Below are 13,720 nucleotides of genomic sequence, written 5' to 3' on the forward strand. Positions count from 1 at the left end.
TATAACATATATACACACACAAACCTGAAAAAACAAACATTAGACAAATTGCACTTTGGATAACAACTTGTAATGATAATAAAAATATGTGCACTTTGTAATTAATTAATTAATTAATATATCTTCCAATATATCTATCTATTCTAGCTGTAATAAGAGAAGTGTACAAACGATTGGTGGTACTTACTGGTACTAATTGGGCACAAGAATTCATGCATATTTCAACTAATTACACGAAACATGGTCACTTTAGGACCAACTCTTTCTTTCCAAAGAAATATTTATTTCAAATTTAGGAACAATTAGTCAAGTTTTGTGGGGAACTCGCAATCGTTCGCAAATCCAAGTTTTGGGCTAAATGGGATGTAAAATTATGCGTTGGTTGGCCATGACCAAATTAAATGTATTATCTACTAGTATGTGAACAATTTTTCAACCGAGGGGCAAAAAAAATATATAAGATTTTTTTTCCTTTTTAAAATCCATACACTGTCCTAGTACTCATTTTTGACCCAAGAAATGTGTGCTACCACAAATAAAAAACGATGAATGAGCAAACGTTATCCAATGCAGTATATTTCAAATATTCAAGAAAGCGAAATCCATGAATTGGCTCCATCTCTCCTTATCCCTTTTGCATCCATCACATGTTTCCTATTGTCAACAACAAATATTTATTAATGTTTGGAAACCAAAAGTTACACTTTTTTCATCTTATATCAATTCACATTCTTAATCATTTTTCCCACGAAGCACTGACGTGACATCGAAAAAGTCAACAATATCTGTCGTCATGTCAGTATTTTCGATGTTATATAAGTACTTCGATGAAAAATAACTAAATTCGAAAAAAAATTACGATAATGATCTAAGAATTTACTGTATGGAATATAGTTCGATTGCTTCTCTGAATTTGTAGGCTAAGTCGAAAACCAAATGCTCTCAAAGACAACATACCATGTGGAATTGAGCAAATCCCTTTTGTATTTTTGACAACAGTTGATGTGTGTATCTTGACTTGGACTAGGTTTTTTTGTGAAACTGTCTCACGAATCCCTACCGATATTCACAATAAAAAGTAATATTCTTAGCATAAAAATAATATTTTTTCATGGATGACCCAAAGAAGATATCCGTCTCACAAAATATGACTCATAAACCGTCTCACATAAGTTTTTGTCTAAAAACCTTGATGTTGAATACCACCCCCATGTTTTTTTTTCCTTTTTTGTGGAGTAGTGTATTGTTATATTCCTACTGGAAAGTGGATAATTGAATAGAACATTAGCCCTACAATGAAATGATGGTACACAAAGACATAATATGTTGCCACTCACAAATACCTTTTGACAATGATGGGGAGTAATGATGGTCGTTTTTCTCCTTTTAAAATCAATTTATATATAATGATGGTCGTTTTTCTCCTTTTAAAATCAATTATATATATATATATATATATATATATATATATATATATATATATATATATAAGATAAGATTTTTACTTATTTTATTAATGGTGAAGATATTTTTTTTTCCTCAAAATATTCTTTTATGTTAAGATTAAAAATTTAATGTAATTACGGTGAAATAACAATTTTTTCCATAATAATATTAATCATAATCATAATCAAAAACTAAAGGCGCCATCAAATATATTAAAATGTATATTAAAATGTATTTCGTGTACCAAGTAGCTGGAATAGCTCAGTTGGTTAGAGCGTGTGGCTGTTAACCACAAGGTCGGAGGTTCAAGCCCTCCTTCTAGCGAGGCTGCTTTATGTTTTTATCAAGAGACGATTTACCAAATCACCCTTCGTCGGACAATTTTACATGGCGGCGCGTGGGACACTGGGCTCCACTCTCCACCCCTTTCCGCCCCCTATCATTTTATCAACATTTTACTCTTCTCCACCTTTCATCCTTATATATCCTTCCTTATATCTCCCATCATCATCGCCAAACTCACACATTTCCCCAAATTCCCCCGCCAAATCTTGAATTTCCCTGTTGATCATGGACATAAGTGTGCTCGATAGACAAAAGGTCATACTAAAACGCCTTCGTTCTTGTAAAAATCAAGAAGATCATCTTCATGCTGGAGTTAATCTGCACTCTGTATTCGATCATCACCAAGAAATACTATCCAACGGCTGGCATCCCATCAAGGCCGCGCATCAGTCCTCCAGTGTTACGATTTGTTTTTCTTCTGTTTCGAGCTCTAAAAACTCGTCCATGGCAAGTGTTACCATCCCGAAAGCTAACAGCCAATGTAACAGTAGCTTGGTGGACAGGGGAGGCAGTGTTTCCTGTTCTGTTACGAAGAGAAAAGCAGCAGAGGTTTGGCTTGAATTTCAGCTCTTTTCCATGAAAAAATAGGATCTTTTTTCATTATGTTTTTTTTTACAGAGTTTCATAATGGTTTTGGGTTTTCAAATTATGATCTTTTTAATTTCAGTTTAGTCTAGAACATGAATGCAAGGACAAAGGACTTGTTGCAGAGGAAGCGGGAGACGAGAAATCAGAGGTTACTGCAAAAACTGAGCGGGAAATTTCAACAAACACTTGTTCAAAGGAAGGTTCCAAGGTTTCTGACGCACCAAAGACCGATTATATTCATGTCCGGGCACGGCGTGGACAGGCCACCGATAGCCACAGTTTAGCAGAAAGAGTGCGATTCTTTTCCTTTCATTTACCATAAAAAAGAACAATTCAAGGACCACATAGAAATTTAGCAGGATGTTTTTAGCTTTCTTGATTTTCTGAGACTATTTGTCTGTTGGTTTGTGTAGGCGAGACGGGAAAAAATCAGTAAGAAGATGAAGTGTTTGCAAGATTTAGTCCCCAGTTGCAATGAAGTTACTGGCAAGGCCGGAATTCTTGATGAAATCATCAACTATGTTCAGTCTTTACAAAAACAAGTTGAGGTACCAGCTGTTTCGTTTTCTTGGTTTGAAATTAGCATTTTATAGAATCGCTTGCGTTTTGCTACCATTTATGTTGCAATCTGCAGGTTCTTTCAATGAAACTTGCTGTTTCAAACCCCCGTCTCGACTTTAGCGTTGACGGTTTCTTCACGAAAGAGGTAACTCCCTTGAGTTTCACCAAATCCAATGAGTTTGAATTTTGAGAGAAGTGATTTTAAAATCAGTATGAGAGACGTGAAGTCACACTTCCCAAAATTTTGGCGTCCAAAACCTGATATATTCAATTTTTATGCCAGTGTTTTTCAAAGTACATGCATGGTTGTACTTTAGATATTAATCATTTTCCAACTTATACATGTGTGGATGTGTTCAGACATAAAACTACTACTGTCAAAACCTAACATGAGCTCCATTTTTTGGAAAATAGAATAAGATTTTAGTTAGTCGGTTCCCGACTTAAACGTTAGCGTATGGGACTAACTTTGTGATCAAATTTTGGATTCAAGGTTCCTGCATACGTCACCAAAACACCACAAACACCTGCAGCAACAGAATTTGAAGCCACCAATTCCCTCCAGTATAATCCAACGCAACAAGGGACCTCGAATCGTGGAACTGATGTGATATCGAATGAATCTCAAATGACAACTCAAAATGCAGGATCCTCTAGTGTGCCTGCCCCTGAAGTTTTTCTTGATTCCTCTTCAATACCTGTAATTTCCTGGTTCTCATTTCTTCTTTCTTACCATGTGTCAACTCATTTATTCCTCCTTGACCTTCTCTATAAGTGACTCATTGATCTTTTGCAGCAATTTCTGCAGTTATCGGGTTGGGACTCCGATTTCTCGAATATGTTTTATACCGGTTTTCATTACTAGTACAAGAATACCCGTTTGTATCACTCTACCATAAGGTCTGGTTGTTGTGAACTCATAAGCTAATCTTACTTGTACCCCGGTATTCAAGATTCGTGGAAAACGGAAAAGGGAATTCTCGATCGGAGAATTGGTAACTAGATAATAGCAGGATAGGAATTCTTTTTCTTGGATGGATTGCTAGATATGTTTGTATTGCGTAATGAGTTTAAAGTGGCGTATAATTTCCATTTGTATTACTTCTTGTAAGTCATTTATTATCTCAATGTACCTATTCATTGAAAATTATATGATTAACTTGATTTTAGTCATCAGTCATGTCTGTTCTATAATTTCCTTTAATTGAAAACTCCATGTGAAAAGCTCACTCGTTTAAAATTTTCGGGAAATTGGCCTTCAGTCCTCAGCCTTTCAGTCCTTAGGTACTTTTTTAGTACCACATTTCCACATGAAGTGTACCACATTTTGTATGACATAGCATCACAATTTTGTGGGTAGGGAGTGAGTGAACCCAAAGAAATATTTTGATTAGGGATTTTTCATCAACTTCCTCTTTAATTTTTCACTGAAATTACTCATCGACGTATTCGATATTGTAACTATATTTTATTTTTATTGGAATTTGCAATCTCGTCACAAACGTGAGACATTGATGTCATTTGCACTACAAGGCTCACAACCAAGTATTTAGTTAATATTTATAATCATCAAGTTGGAATTTTCACTAACATGAGACAATATAATACAAAAACGTATGTTGATATCATACGAATTTTCTTAGTATACCGATTGACGGATGAACTAAATTTTATTGACGATGTATATTTCCAACTAACCTCCATCGAATTGAAAATTTTTATTACTCGTTGTACTTGATCTAAAAAAAATGCATGCTTTCGTCTTGCTATGAAGTATATGATCTCTTATTTACGTCCAATCGAATGGAAACAGGAGATAACACAGCTGGGAACTTTAAAGAAAAGTGGGCACAAAGGACAGGCGAATGAAAGGTAAAGATAAAGAGGACGCAAGGACTAGTTGTTGTTAAGGTGGTGACCACTTAATAGGACCATCATCACTTAGATGGCTATTTTATTTAGGTAAAAATTTGTGTGAGACGATATCATGAGTCGTATTTTGTGAGACGGATCTTTTACTTGGGTCTTCTACGAAAAATTATTATTTTTTATGCTAAGAATATTAATTTTTATTGTGAATATCGGTAGGGTTGATTCGTCTCACAGATAAAGATTCGTGAGATCGTCTAGAGACCTACTCTTTTATTTAGCTAGGAAGTGTATTTTCACCGAGATTTCTTAATGTACACATGAAATGTTTTTCCAATATCTGTAGATATTCAACACACAATGTCAATTTACAATAAAATGCGAGTGACTCAAATAAGAGACATGAAGAGAATTACTCGAAACATGAAATATAATTTTTGACCGTATTTAACATCAAAAAATTATGCATTATATATATCTACATTAAAAGTATCTAAATTTGACACATGATATATATAAATAATTTAAAAATATACCAACTTTTCAAATTTCAACCCACTTGAGGTTCTGTCAATGGGCTTGTAGGCCCAAAATAAATGGTCTGGACTTTGATTGAATAATCTGAGCCATTAAGGCCCTATTTGCAACGATTCTTCCCACTCTTTCTTTACACATGAACGCATCTGTTGATGTTCCAAGAGGAATTCTGCTTTTCCGTCTTGTTAAACTGAGATTCTTGACGCTTGAATGAGAGATTTTGATCAGTTTATGTAGCATAAGCTGAGATTTTATCGATATACAGACAGAAAAGAAGAATGGCGGAGTCGTCGGAGGGCGAAGAGGAGGGCAAGCTGACCGGAGGAAACCAGGAACTTGTGGTCGACGAAGACCTTCGAGAGATGGCAAAGAAAGCCGCCTGGAGCGTCAGCTCCTGCAAGCCGGGAAATGGTGTCGTCTCACTCCGAGACGACAATCTCGATACTTACTGGCAGTACCCTCTCTTTCCCTTTCCCTTTCCCTTTCCCTGTGTGTGCGATTGTGCTGCATATTCTCCGCTCAAAAACTGAATCTTTTATTGATTATTTTTACAATTAATGTTAACGTATGTTATGGAGTTTTAAACTTGTATGGTTAGAAAAATTAAACATAAATTTTGATTATTTTTAGGAATGGGCTACCAGAATGTGATTTTTTCTGATTTAAAATTTTTCTTGTGGATATTAGGTCGGATGGTGCCCAGCCTCATCTAGTAAATATCCAATTTCAGAAGAAAGTTAAACTTCAATTGGTTGTTATCTATGTTGATTTCAAGCTTGATGAGAGCTACACTCCTAGTAAGATCTCAATTCGAGCTGGTGATGGTTTCCACAACTTGAAGGTAATGTAATTGTGAATGAATGTTCAGGAAGTGTGTGCACTTTTTCCTTGCAGTTTTTAACTCTTACAACTGTATTGGCGTATGTAGTAAATGGTATCAGTATTCGTGAGTCTACACAGAAACTTGATAAAAGTGTTCTGTGATTTTGATGTGATAAATGATAATGGAGAACTTTGATGCATTCCATTCGTGCAATGATTGTTCAGGAGATAAAAGCAGTGGAACTTGTGAAGCCAACTGGATGGGTGTATATATCATTGTCTGGGAGTGATCCAAGGTGAGAAATCGATGCTTTCCAAGTGTGTGATCTTTGTGTAATTCCCCATCTAAAGCTGGATGAAGATTGCTGTTCATAAGTTTGGCTTTGCAACTGTAGTGATGTTGACAAGAGTAGTGATTGATGTGTCAGTTGAAATATACCGAGAAGCTGGATTGAAGTATGAATATTGAATCTTGGAATAAATTACATGTTTGGAACGAACGCTGAATTTACAGATTTGTTTTCTTGGTTTGTGGTTACAAAATTGATTCCAGGAGTCACATATTTGGGAGCAGATGCTGAATCTACAAATTTTATTTCTTCATTCCAAAAAGGGAAAATGACTGACTGTTACTTGGATGTTATTTACCTCTTTATCAGATTGGAAATCATTGAAGTTATTTCCTTTGTTAACTATGTGATTCGGTATTAAAATGAGAAGTATACATACAAATGACAATGCTAAATATGCAATCTAAGGATCGGTATTTAAAGGACTAAGTAGACAAACAATTCAATGGGGTATTTTCTTAAAAAAAATTAGTCAACTATTCTTTTAAGAAAATGACCTACCCGTATGTATTATAATGTTTCTATTTCTTTGCACTAGCCCATCAGAAAGGCTAAATCCAATGTATTCATCATTGCCAAAGTCATTAATTCTTGGGAATTTTTTTTGGCAGGGAAACCTTTGTGAATACTTTCATGTTGCAAATAGCAGTTTTGTCTAATCATCTGAACGGAAGGGACACGCATGTGCGCCAAATCAAAGTTTACGGGCCCCGACCGTGAGTCAAACTTTGTTTACCCTCGTTAAAAATGATTTGTAGTCTGTTCAGTTGGTGGAAATGATTGTTTCACGTTGACAGGAATCCAATCCCACACCAGCCATTTCAGTTCACTTCGACAGAGTTCATTACTTACTCTATCCTTCGATGAAATGGGTCGATGACATTGATCGAATATGGTCATTGCTTTTCGATATGTTTTAGCATCGTGTACTAGTTGTTGTGGCCTCGACAATTTTCAATATTGCAATTCGATTTGTCATTATTGTTTGTAAAATTTATACCTGAGCGTGTAGCTCTCTTATTATATGATTGGCATCTTAGGTTTCACCTTGATCAACATGGCCTAAAGCATAGTAAGATGCGATAACTTTTCATAAGCTTTTTCAAATGTCTTTTGTCAGTGCTGCTTAATATTTGAAACGATACGCGCTTGTATGGAAAAATAATCAAAAGCTTCAATTTGCTTCTAAAGTTGACATGACGCCAATTGCTGTCTCCTCCCCCTCCCCTTAATGTACAAAGGAGAATAATAATGAAAAATAAGTGAATGTTCTCATCATGGATCGATCCTAGTGTTTTTACAAGAAATCTTTAGCCAACCTTTTCATAAGATATTTTTTTCTTAATATTAAGGGTGTCGGGTTCAGATAGAAATAGAACTCCAAAATTTATTGTCTTAACAACAAAGGTAACTAGGGAAGCTAGGGACACTCAAACTTTATTGAATATATCATATACTATATCCACTCAATTTGCATGTGCATCGGTTCTTTGGAGCTTCGTAAAGGTCTACGTTTTTTTAAAGAAAGTTAAGACGAAATACACCACCATTCAAATCTTCATAAAATAAGTTTGCGAAGCAAATGATTAATGTAAACAACCTCGAGAAACAAAGGTCGAGTTTGAGCATTATGGCTGGCAATCGAGCTCGTCAAGCTTTGATTAACGTGTTTGTAATCGAGTCAACTCTTTTTCACCACAATCAAGCTTCTTAGAAACATATGTTGCAGACCAATAAAGTGCACAACCCAAGAATCTGAACTTCCATACAGATAACAAAGACATAACTTGAACACTCTGAGAAGTAAATAAGCAAAAGATGATAATGATCTATATAATCCATGTGAATTCACTCGCAGGCTGGTTTACCATCGTAGCTGCTCAAGCAGATTGCAAATGCTTGAAATGCAGATAAAGGGTAGCGATAATCCATAGTAAAGATATCTTTTCCAATCTTTCCAAACTGTAGAATCACCTTATCTTGTTCTGCAGCAGGGATGTTAAGTGAAGGATCCACAACTGCCACGAGCTGGAAATTCTTAACAGATGCTACAGTGACACGACCTCTGAAATTCAGGCACCAGCATTGCAATTGCTCGTGCCATCTCGGGGATTTGTTTTTAAGAACAAGTGCCTCTGGCAAACTCAAAAGATTTGGAGAGCTGAAATGCGTGCTGGGCTCGCTTCCTTTAGCAATCAGTGGGGATGAGGTATTTTCATCAACACACAGAGGAAATGAAGTTGGAGTTGGGGCGGTGCCACCTTCTTGAATAGATGAGACGGGAATTGAATGGATTACACAATGCAATCTCCGAGGACCTCTTTTTCGAAGAACATTGAGCTCATAGGACATTGTGGCTATGCTATAGTTAAATGCAGGTAATCTTGGAGATACTTGTCTAGCGCTAAATCTTCGATTCAGCCGAGTAGTATGTTGAATTGCAGCATCTTTTGGGGGTTGACTGTCATATACAGTGAACTTGGTTCCCAAAAAATTAGACCTGATATAGAATATATGCTATGTCAATAAAAAACAAAAAACAAAAAAGGCAAAATGATTACATAGACATCAACAAGAGTGGTGTAACAAAACTTGCCTAAGTTTTCCAAGATATGTATTGCTGGCTCGAGAAAAATCATCAGCAACCAAAGAAATTATGAAGTCTGTGCTTGTTGCCCTTCTGATCTTTTTGGCTGCCAACAGTAATTTATCACTCTCGTTCTCGGCTGCCATTAGAAATTCAATAGTTAAGTATCTATATCTAACATATCTAGTTGACCTGCTGAAGTAACATTGACCTTCTAAATTATTGTTTCTAAGGCAAAGACATTTTCTATTATTTGCGAGCCATAGAAAAAGACCTCAATATCCTATTTTCTGCCATATAAGGTCATTCACTTCTTGGGATCGCCCTTACATAGAGTCGAGAGTTTGTGTTTAAGTATGGCTATTTTTCCCTAATTACTTCACACAAGAACACGAATATCAACAAAAAATAGCTGTATCTAGTCTGCTTAAATAAAATAAAATGTCCAGATGGATCAATAGAAGCAACACTCAACACACACTGGATATAATCTAAATAAATCTAAATTGAGGAGGCGCAACTTTAAAATGAAAGTACGAAACCACATGAAAATTGAAAACCCACTGTCATTTCCAATATGGCATACATTGTATGCAAGTTACTATTATACACACACATGGTTATATTGATATCTTATAAGATTCAATCGACTTCAAGAAATTATGCTTCATAAAGGTTCTATCCAGAATGATTACGTGAAAGTATCTAATCTTCTGGATCTTATTGACAAATTCTTCCAACAAAACAAATTGAAGGGAGTGCAAATGACAACGCACAAGATGAGGACCAAGTCTTTTAGGGAACAAAATGAACTTACATGGGGTCAGACCAAAATAGAGGCAGTAAGTGGAAGTTGTCCTATCCCTCTTGATAAAACATTGGATTGGACTATCTCGCGGCCCCGGCTAGCATGAACAAAGAATTGCTTCAATAGAATCACATACAACATTCAAACGGGGATTAGATCAACTCTGAATGAATACCTGCTTCAATGAAATAGGGAAGGTAAGCTTCCCACATTCCTCAGGTGTTTTGACGATCTCCTTGGTGATCTCTCTCCAACATTTACAAACTGAAGCACAAAATACAACAACGGTCCTCGCAGGCCACGAAGTCTCGCTCTCCTCAACCCTTCGAATAATGTCCAAAAGCAATTCCGGAGGTAAATTTGCCCACCGCCCTTGTTGGATTGGCTCGGAAGGAACTACTACATCAGGGGCTACATATGACCCAGTTCGGCTTCGCCAAAGCCTCCCCTCAATCCCTTTCCGTGATAGGCTGCCCATCCCATCTTTCATATCCTTTAGCTCTCGAACAATGCTCTTAAATGACATCAAGATGGGTCACACTACCAACTAGTGTCAATAATTATATATATATAAGAGAAAAGTCCAGTTTCAAGAAAATGACAACATCCAACCTGAAAAAAAGGTGAAGACTGTTCAAGAGACGGAAAACAAACCCCAGGTCATTTTCTTAAAATGTACAGATCCAAAAGATTTATATATCAACTATCAAGTTTAAAGATCAATCTATTTCCAATTTCCACATAAATTAGTAGTATTCCCAAACAAAGAACATTGAAATAATACATAAAATTAAACCAGTGAGAAATAAATAAATCAATAACAAGCATTTGTCGTAAACAATGAAAAAAAGTCGAGCCCATTAAGCCACAAGATCCAATTTTTTTACACATCATATATTCGTCATCACCCAAATCAAAACACAAAACAATCCCCACATCCCAGATCGCATGATATCCCACCAATTACTACCCGGCACACATGCACTGAGTGAGAAACAGACTTTCGCAGCTCCAAATCTTTCTTGGTACCCATTAAAAATGAATCGGCATTATCCACACCAACCTCATGGGAAATTCAAAGAAAGAGAAAATCTTGTGAATCCAGAGATCGGACGGGAGACGGCAGAGTCAGATCACAAGCACATCTGATTTTCGTGGGCCCCACATAAGTCTTCCCCAAACCCTCTGCATTTATCCTTCCACACAGCTGAATCGCCAACGTCTCCGCCCCTCCGTCACCTTCCCGACCGCAAATCGGTCACGATAGAAGTGCAGAATTATAGCTCTTACTTGATAAAGCTTTTTGTCTGAATAAGATCCAATGGCTTGGTTTGTATTAACAGTGATTTAACAAATATATATATGAAGGTAAATATTTCTAAGATATATTGTATTTGTTAAAATTCTGGGCCAAGCAATTTTTTCAGAAAATATAAATTAGGAGCAGGGGATTTCAAATATTATTTTTATTTTATATCTTGATAAATATTATTATTTTTCATTATTTAAATTAAAAAAATCTAATAATTTTTATAAAATAATAATAATAGCTCAATTTGAGTTTCAGGAAAAAAAAAAGATCAAATTAATGATAATAAAAGTAATAAAGTTAAAAAAAATTAAATTGACAGCACTAATAAAATTAACAGCAGCAAATTTATTGTTAATTTTTTTATCAATATTTTAAGATATTTTATTTCAACAATAGTAAAATAGTTATTTTTATTAAAAAAAACTCAATAATTGACCTGCAAAATTTCGATTAAACCGGAGTAATTCAAAATTCTATTTGGTTGATTCGATTAAATTAACCGATTTATTTTTAAATATATATCAGTTTTTTCTCCTTCACTTGGCCAAGTTATCTTATCTAGGGATGTAAACGAACCAAACCGTTTGTGAGCTATTCGAAGCTCGATTCGATAAAAGTTCATTTGAGCTCGTTTAATGAAGCTCATTAAGATAAACAAACCAAACTCAAGCATTCGGCTCGTTAGCTCATGAACATGTTCGTGGGTAAGTTCACGAGTAATCTTTTAGATGAAAAAATAATAGTTTTGATATTTGATTTATTGATTTTGCATATTATTTATGAAATATATAGAAAATCTATTAAATTTATTTATTAATAAATTTTTATTAATAATATATTTTTTAAAATATATACTTTACTTTTTAATTAAGTTAATGAAAATTTAAATGTATAATTCATATTTATTAAGTTTGTTTAGGCTTTAAGTTCGTGAGACATGCATATATTTGTTAAATAAAGTTCGAGCTCGACTCGATTATAAATGAACCAAGCTCAAATATTCAAGAGTTCGACTCGACTCGATTACATCCCTAACCCTATCCAATGGATCGAAAGATCCAAGACTCCAGAAAATTGAAGAAATCAAGAGAGCATCGATTTATTGTTGTATATGTGCAAATATAGTTTATTCGATTTTCCAAATTATGCTATGTTCGGTAACCGAAAATGTTCACCCCTCATACAGGTTCTTAATATTATTATTATTTTTATTATTATTTTTTGAAAAATGTAGGATATTTTAGAAAATTATTTATTTGTGTATTATTTAACTTAAACTTTTAATTCTCAACTCTAGAGCTCGAGCAATGGAACAACTCGGTTAACAACAACATCATCAAAGTTAATTTAATTGTAACTACGACCAAATGTTAATTAGCTAGCAAAATGTATAATCAATTGGGATTTCGATCTGAGAAAGCATAACTGTTACAAACAAAAGAGACAAAAATTTGTGTGAGACGGTCTTATATGTCGTATTTTGTGAGACATATTTCTTATTTGGGTCATCCATGAAAAATGTATTACTTTTTATGTTAAGAGTGTTAATTTTATTGTGAATATCTGTAGAGTTGACTCGTCTCACAGATAAAGATTCATGCGACCGTCTCACAAAATGCATATTCAAGAAAAGAATTGTATGGCGAGATTTTGAAATTAAATGATATGAGAATAATAAATATATATGAATAATTTATAATTGTAATATTTTAAATCGAATATTTATATCAATCCATATGTGTAAATACATATGTGTTATGAATGACCTAAATAGAATATATGTCTCACAAAAACAAAATAGTGACACATGTATCAAAGTGATTTTTTTCTAATTTCTTATACTTTCAACCATAAAAAAATGGTTATTAACATTTTGGTCGGTGTGGTGACTTCAAAGACTAGTCAAAGCAAGCAGCTGGGCACCGCCCCTGGTTTTATATTTCTCCCAAAAGCCGGCCTTTTTGGGAATCCAAACCCCATCGCACGTTAATTGCATTATAATATTATAGATAACATAAAAATCATTGTACGAATTCTTTGTTTTTAAAGCCAAGATTAAACAGTATATCGATACAAATATATCTAACAAGAATCAATATATTAAAGGACTCTTCATCCCCATATTAAAGGACTTTTCATTCCCATATATATATATTCGTTTTAAAAAAAATAAAATTGTGAGACATTTTTATAACTCAACGTAATATTTTTATGTCAAAAATATTATTTATTTTAAATATTGACAAGATATACTTGTTTCACGTATAAAGATCCGTTAGACTGTGTCATACAACATATATTAATATTTATTATATCACAGAAAAGTCAAATATTTTCTCTGTATCGATCAATTCATTCGCCTACACACCGACGGGCGGTGCAAAATTCTTCACATGGGGCCAATTTAGAAGTACATGAAGCACCCAATGACATCTTCTTATGTTCACCATACATATAAATATATATCAGCATATTATTTGGATAATATTTAGGGA

At 34.5% G+C, this 13,720-nt stretch overlaps 3 protein-coding genes and 1 non-coding gene across 8 annotated transcripts; 3 read left to right on the top strand and 1 right to left on the bottom strand.

Annotated features, from left to right (window-relative positions):
• The first annotated feature begins 1,696 nt into the window (after positions 1-1,696).
• TRNAN-GUU (transfer RNA asparagine (anticodon GUU)) lies at positions 1,697-1,770 on the top strand. Its single transcript has one exon. It is a non-coding gene; the product is annotated as a tRNA-Asn (tRNA).
• Positions 1,771-1,934: 164 nt separating this feature from the next.
• On the top strand, positions 1,935-4,032 carry LOC140836416 (uncharacterized). 3 transcript variants are annotated; one of them, XM_073201914.1, is made up of 6 exons: positions 1,935-2,340; positions 2,459-2,671; positions 2,793-2,927; positions 3,014-3,085; positions 3,434-3,640; positions 3,749-4,032. In XM_073201914.1, exons 1-6 carry the CDS (start codon positions 2,017-2,019, stop codon positions 3,803-3,805), a joined length of 1,008 nt encoding a protein of 335 aa, XP_073058015.1. In that variant the 5' UTR covers positions 1,935-2,016; the 3' UTR covers positions 3,806-4,032. The 3 variants fall into 3 exon arrangements, with proteins under 3 accessions (XP_073058015.1, XP_073058013.1, XP_073058014.1); XM_073201913.1 differs by having other exon boundaries at positions 1,936-2,340; positions 3,737-4,032; XM_073201912.1 differs by having other exon boundaries at positions 3,434-4,032.
• A 1,433-nt stretch (positions 4,033-5,465) lies between these two features.
• LOC140836417 (anaphase-promoting complex subunit 10) lies at positions 5,466-7,574 on the top strand. Its single transcript, XM_073201916.1, has 5 exons — positions 5,466-5,800; positions 6,034-6,187; positions 6,394-6,464; positions 7,130-7,234; positions 7,316-7,574. The coding sequence occupies exons 1-5, from the start codon at positions 5,625-5,627 to the stop codon at positions 7,383-7,385; spliced, it is 576 nt and encodes a 191-aa protein (XP_073058017.1). The 5' UTR covers positions 5,466-5,624; the 3' UTR covers positions 7,386-7,574.
• A 667-nt stretch (positions 7,575-8,241) lies between these two features.
• On the bottom strand, positions 8,242-11,262 carry LOC140836418 (tubby-like F-box protein 5). Of its 3 annotated transcripts, none has more exons than XM_073201919.1 (5): positions 10,977-11,262; positions 10,089-10,427; positions 9,923-10,010; positions 9,115-9,244; positions 8,242-9,018 (listed from the first exon to the last, which is right to left on the bottom strand). In XM_073201919.1, exons 2-5 carry the CDS (start codon positions 10,401-10,403, stop codon positions 8,367-8,369), a joined length of 1,185 nt encoding a protein of 394 aa, XP_073058020.1. In that variant the 5' UTR covers positions 10,404-10,427; positions 10,977-11,262; the 3' UTR covers positions 8,242-8,366. The 3 variants fall into 3 exon arrangements, with proteins under 3 accessions (XP_073058020.1, XP_073058019.1, XP_073058018.1); XM_073201918.1 differs by having other exon boundaries at positions 10,089-10,460; XM_073201917.1 differs by having other exon boundaries at positions 10,089-10,525.
• Positions 11,263-13,720: the final 2,458 nt, after the last annotated feature.

This window comes from Primulina eburnea, chromosome 7 (assembly GCF_022965805.1).
Source record: "Primulina eburnea isolate SZY01 chromosome 7, ASM2296580v1, whole genome shotgun sequence".
NCBI lineage: Eukaryota > Viridiplantae > Streptophyta > Magnoliopsida > Lamiales > Gesneriaceae > Primulina > Primulina eburnea.

Bases quoted from the DNA above. Each gene is read 5' to 3' on its own strand.
- LOC140836416 (XM_073201912.1), top strand. From the start codon at position 2,017: ATGGACATAAGTGTGCTCGATAGACAAAAGGTCATACTAAAACGCCTT. The intron at 2,928-3,013 runs GTACCAGCTGTT...TGCAATCTGCAG, and splicing joins CTTTACAAAAACAAGTTGAG to GTTCTTTCAATGAAACTTGC. The intron at 3,086-3,433 runs GTAACTCCCTTG...TTTGGATTCAAG, and splicing joins ACGGTTTCTTCACGAAAGAG to GTTCCTGCATACGTCACCAA.
- LOC140836417 (XM_073201916.1), top strand. From the start codon at position 5,625: ATGGCGGAGTCGTCGGAGGGCGAAGAGGAGGGCAAGCTGACCGGAGGA. The intron at 5,801-6,033 runs GTACCCTCTCTT...TGTGGATATTAG, and splicing joins AATCTCGATACTTACTGGCA to GTCGGATGGTGCCCAGCCTC. The intron at 7,235-7,315 runs GTGAGTCAAACT...TCACGTTGACAG, and splicing joins AAAGTTTACGGGCCCCGACC to GAATCCAATCCCACACCAGC.
- LOC140836418 (XM_073201918.1), bottom strand. From the start codon at position 10,439: ATGTCATTTAAGAGCATTGTTCGAGAGCTAAAGGATATGAAAGATGGG. The intron at 9,245-9,922 runs GTAAGTTCATTT...TTCTAATGGCAG, and splicing joins CTATTTTGGTCTGACCCCAT to CCGAGAACGAGAGTGATAAA. The intron at 9,019-9,114 runs GCAAGTTTTGTT...ATTCTATATCAG, and splicing joins ACATATCTTGGAAAACTTAG to GTCTAATTTTTTGGGAACCA.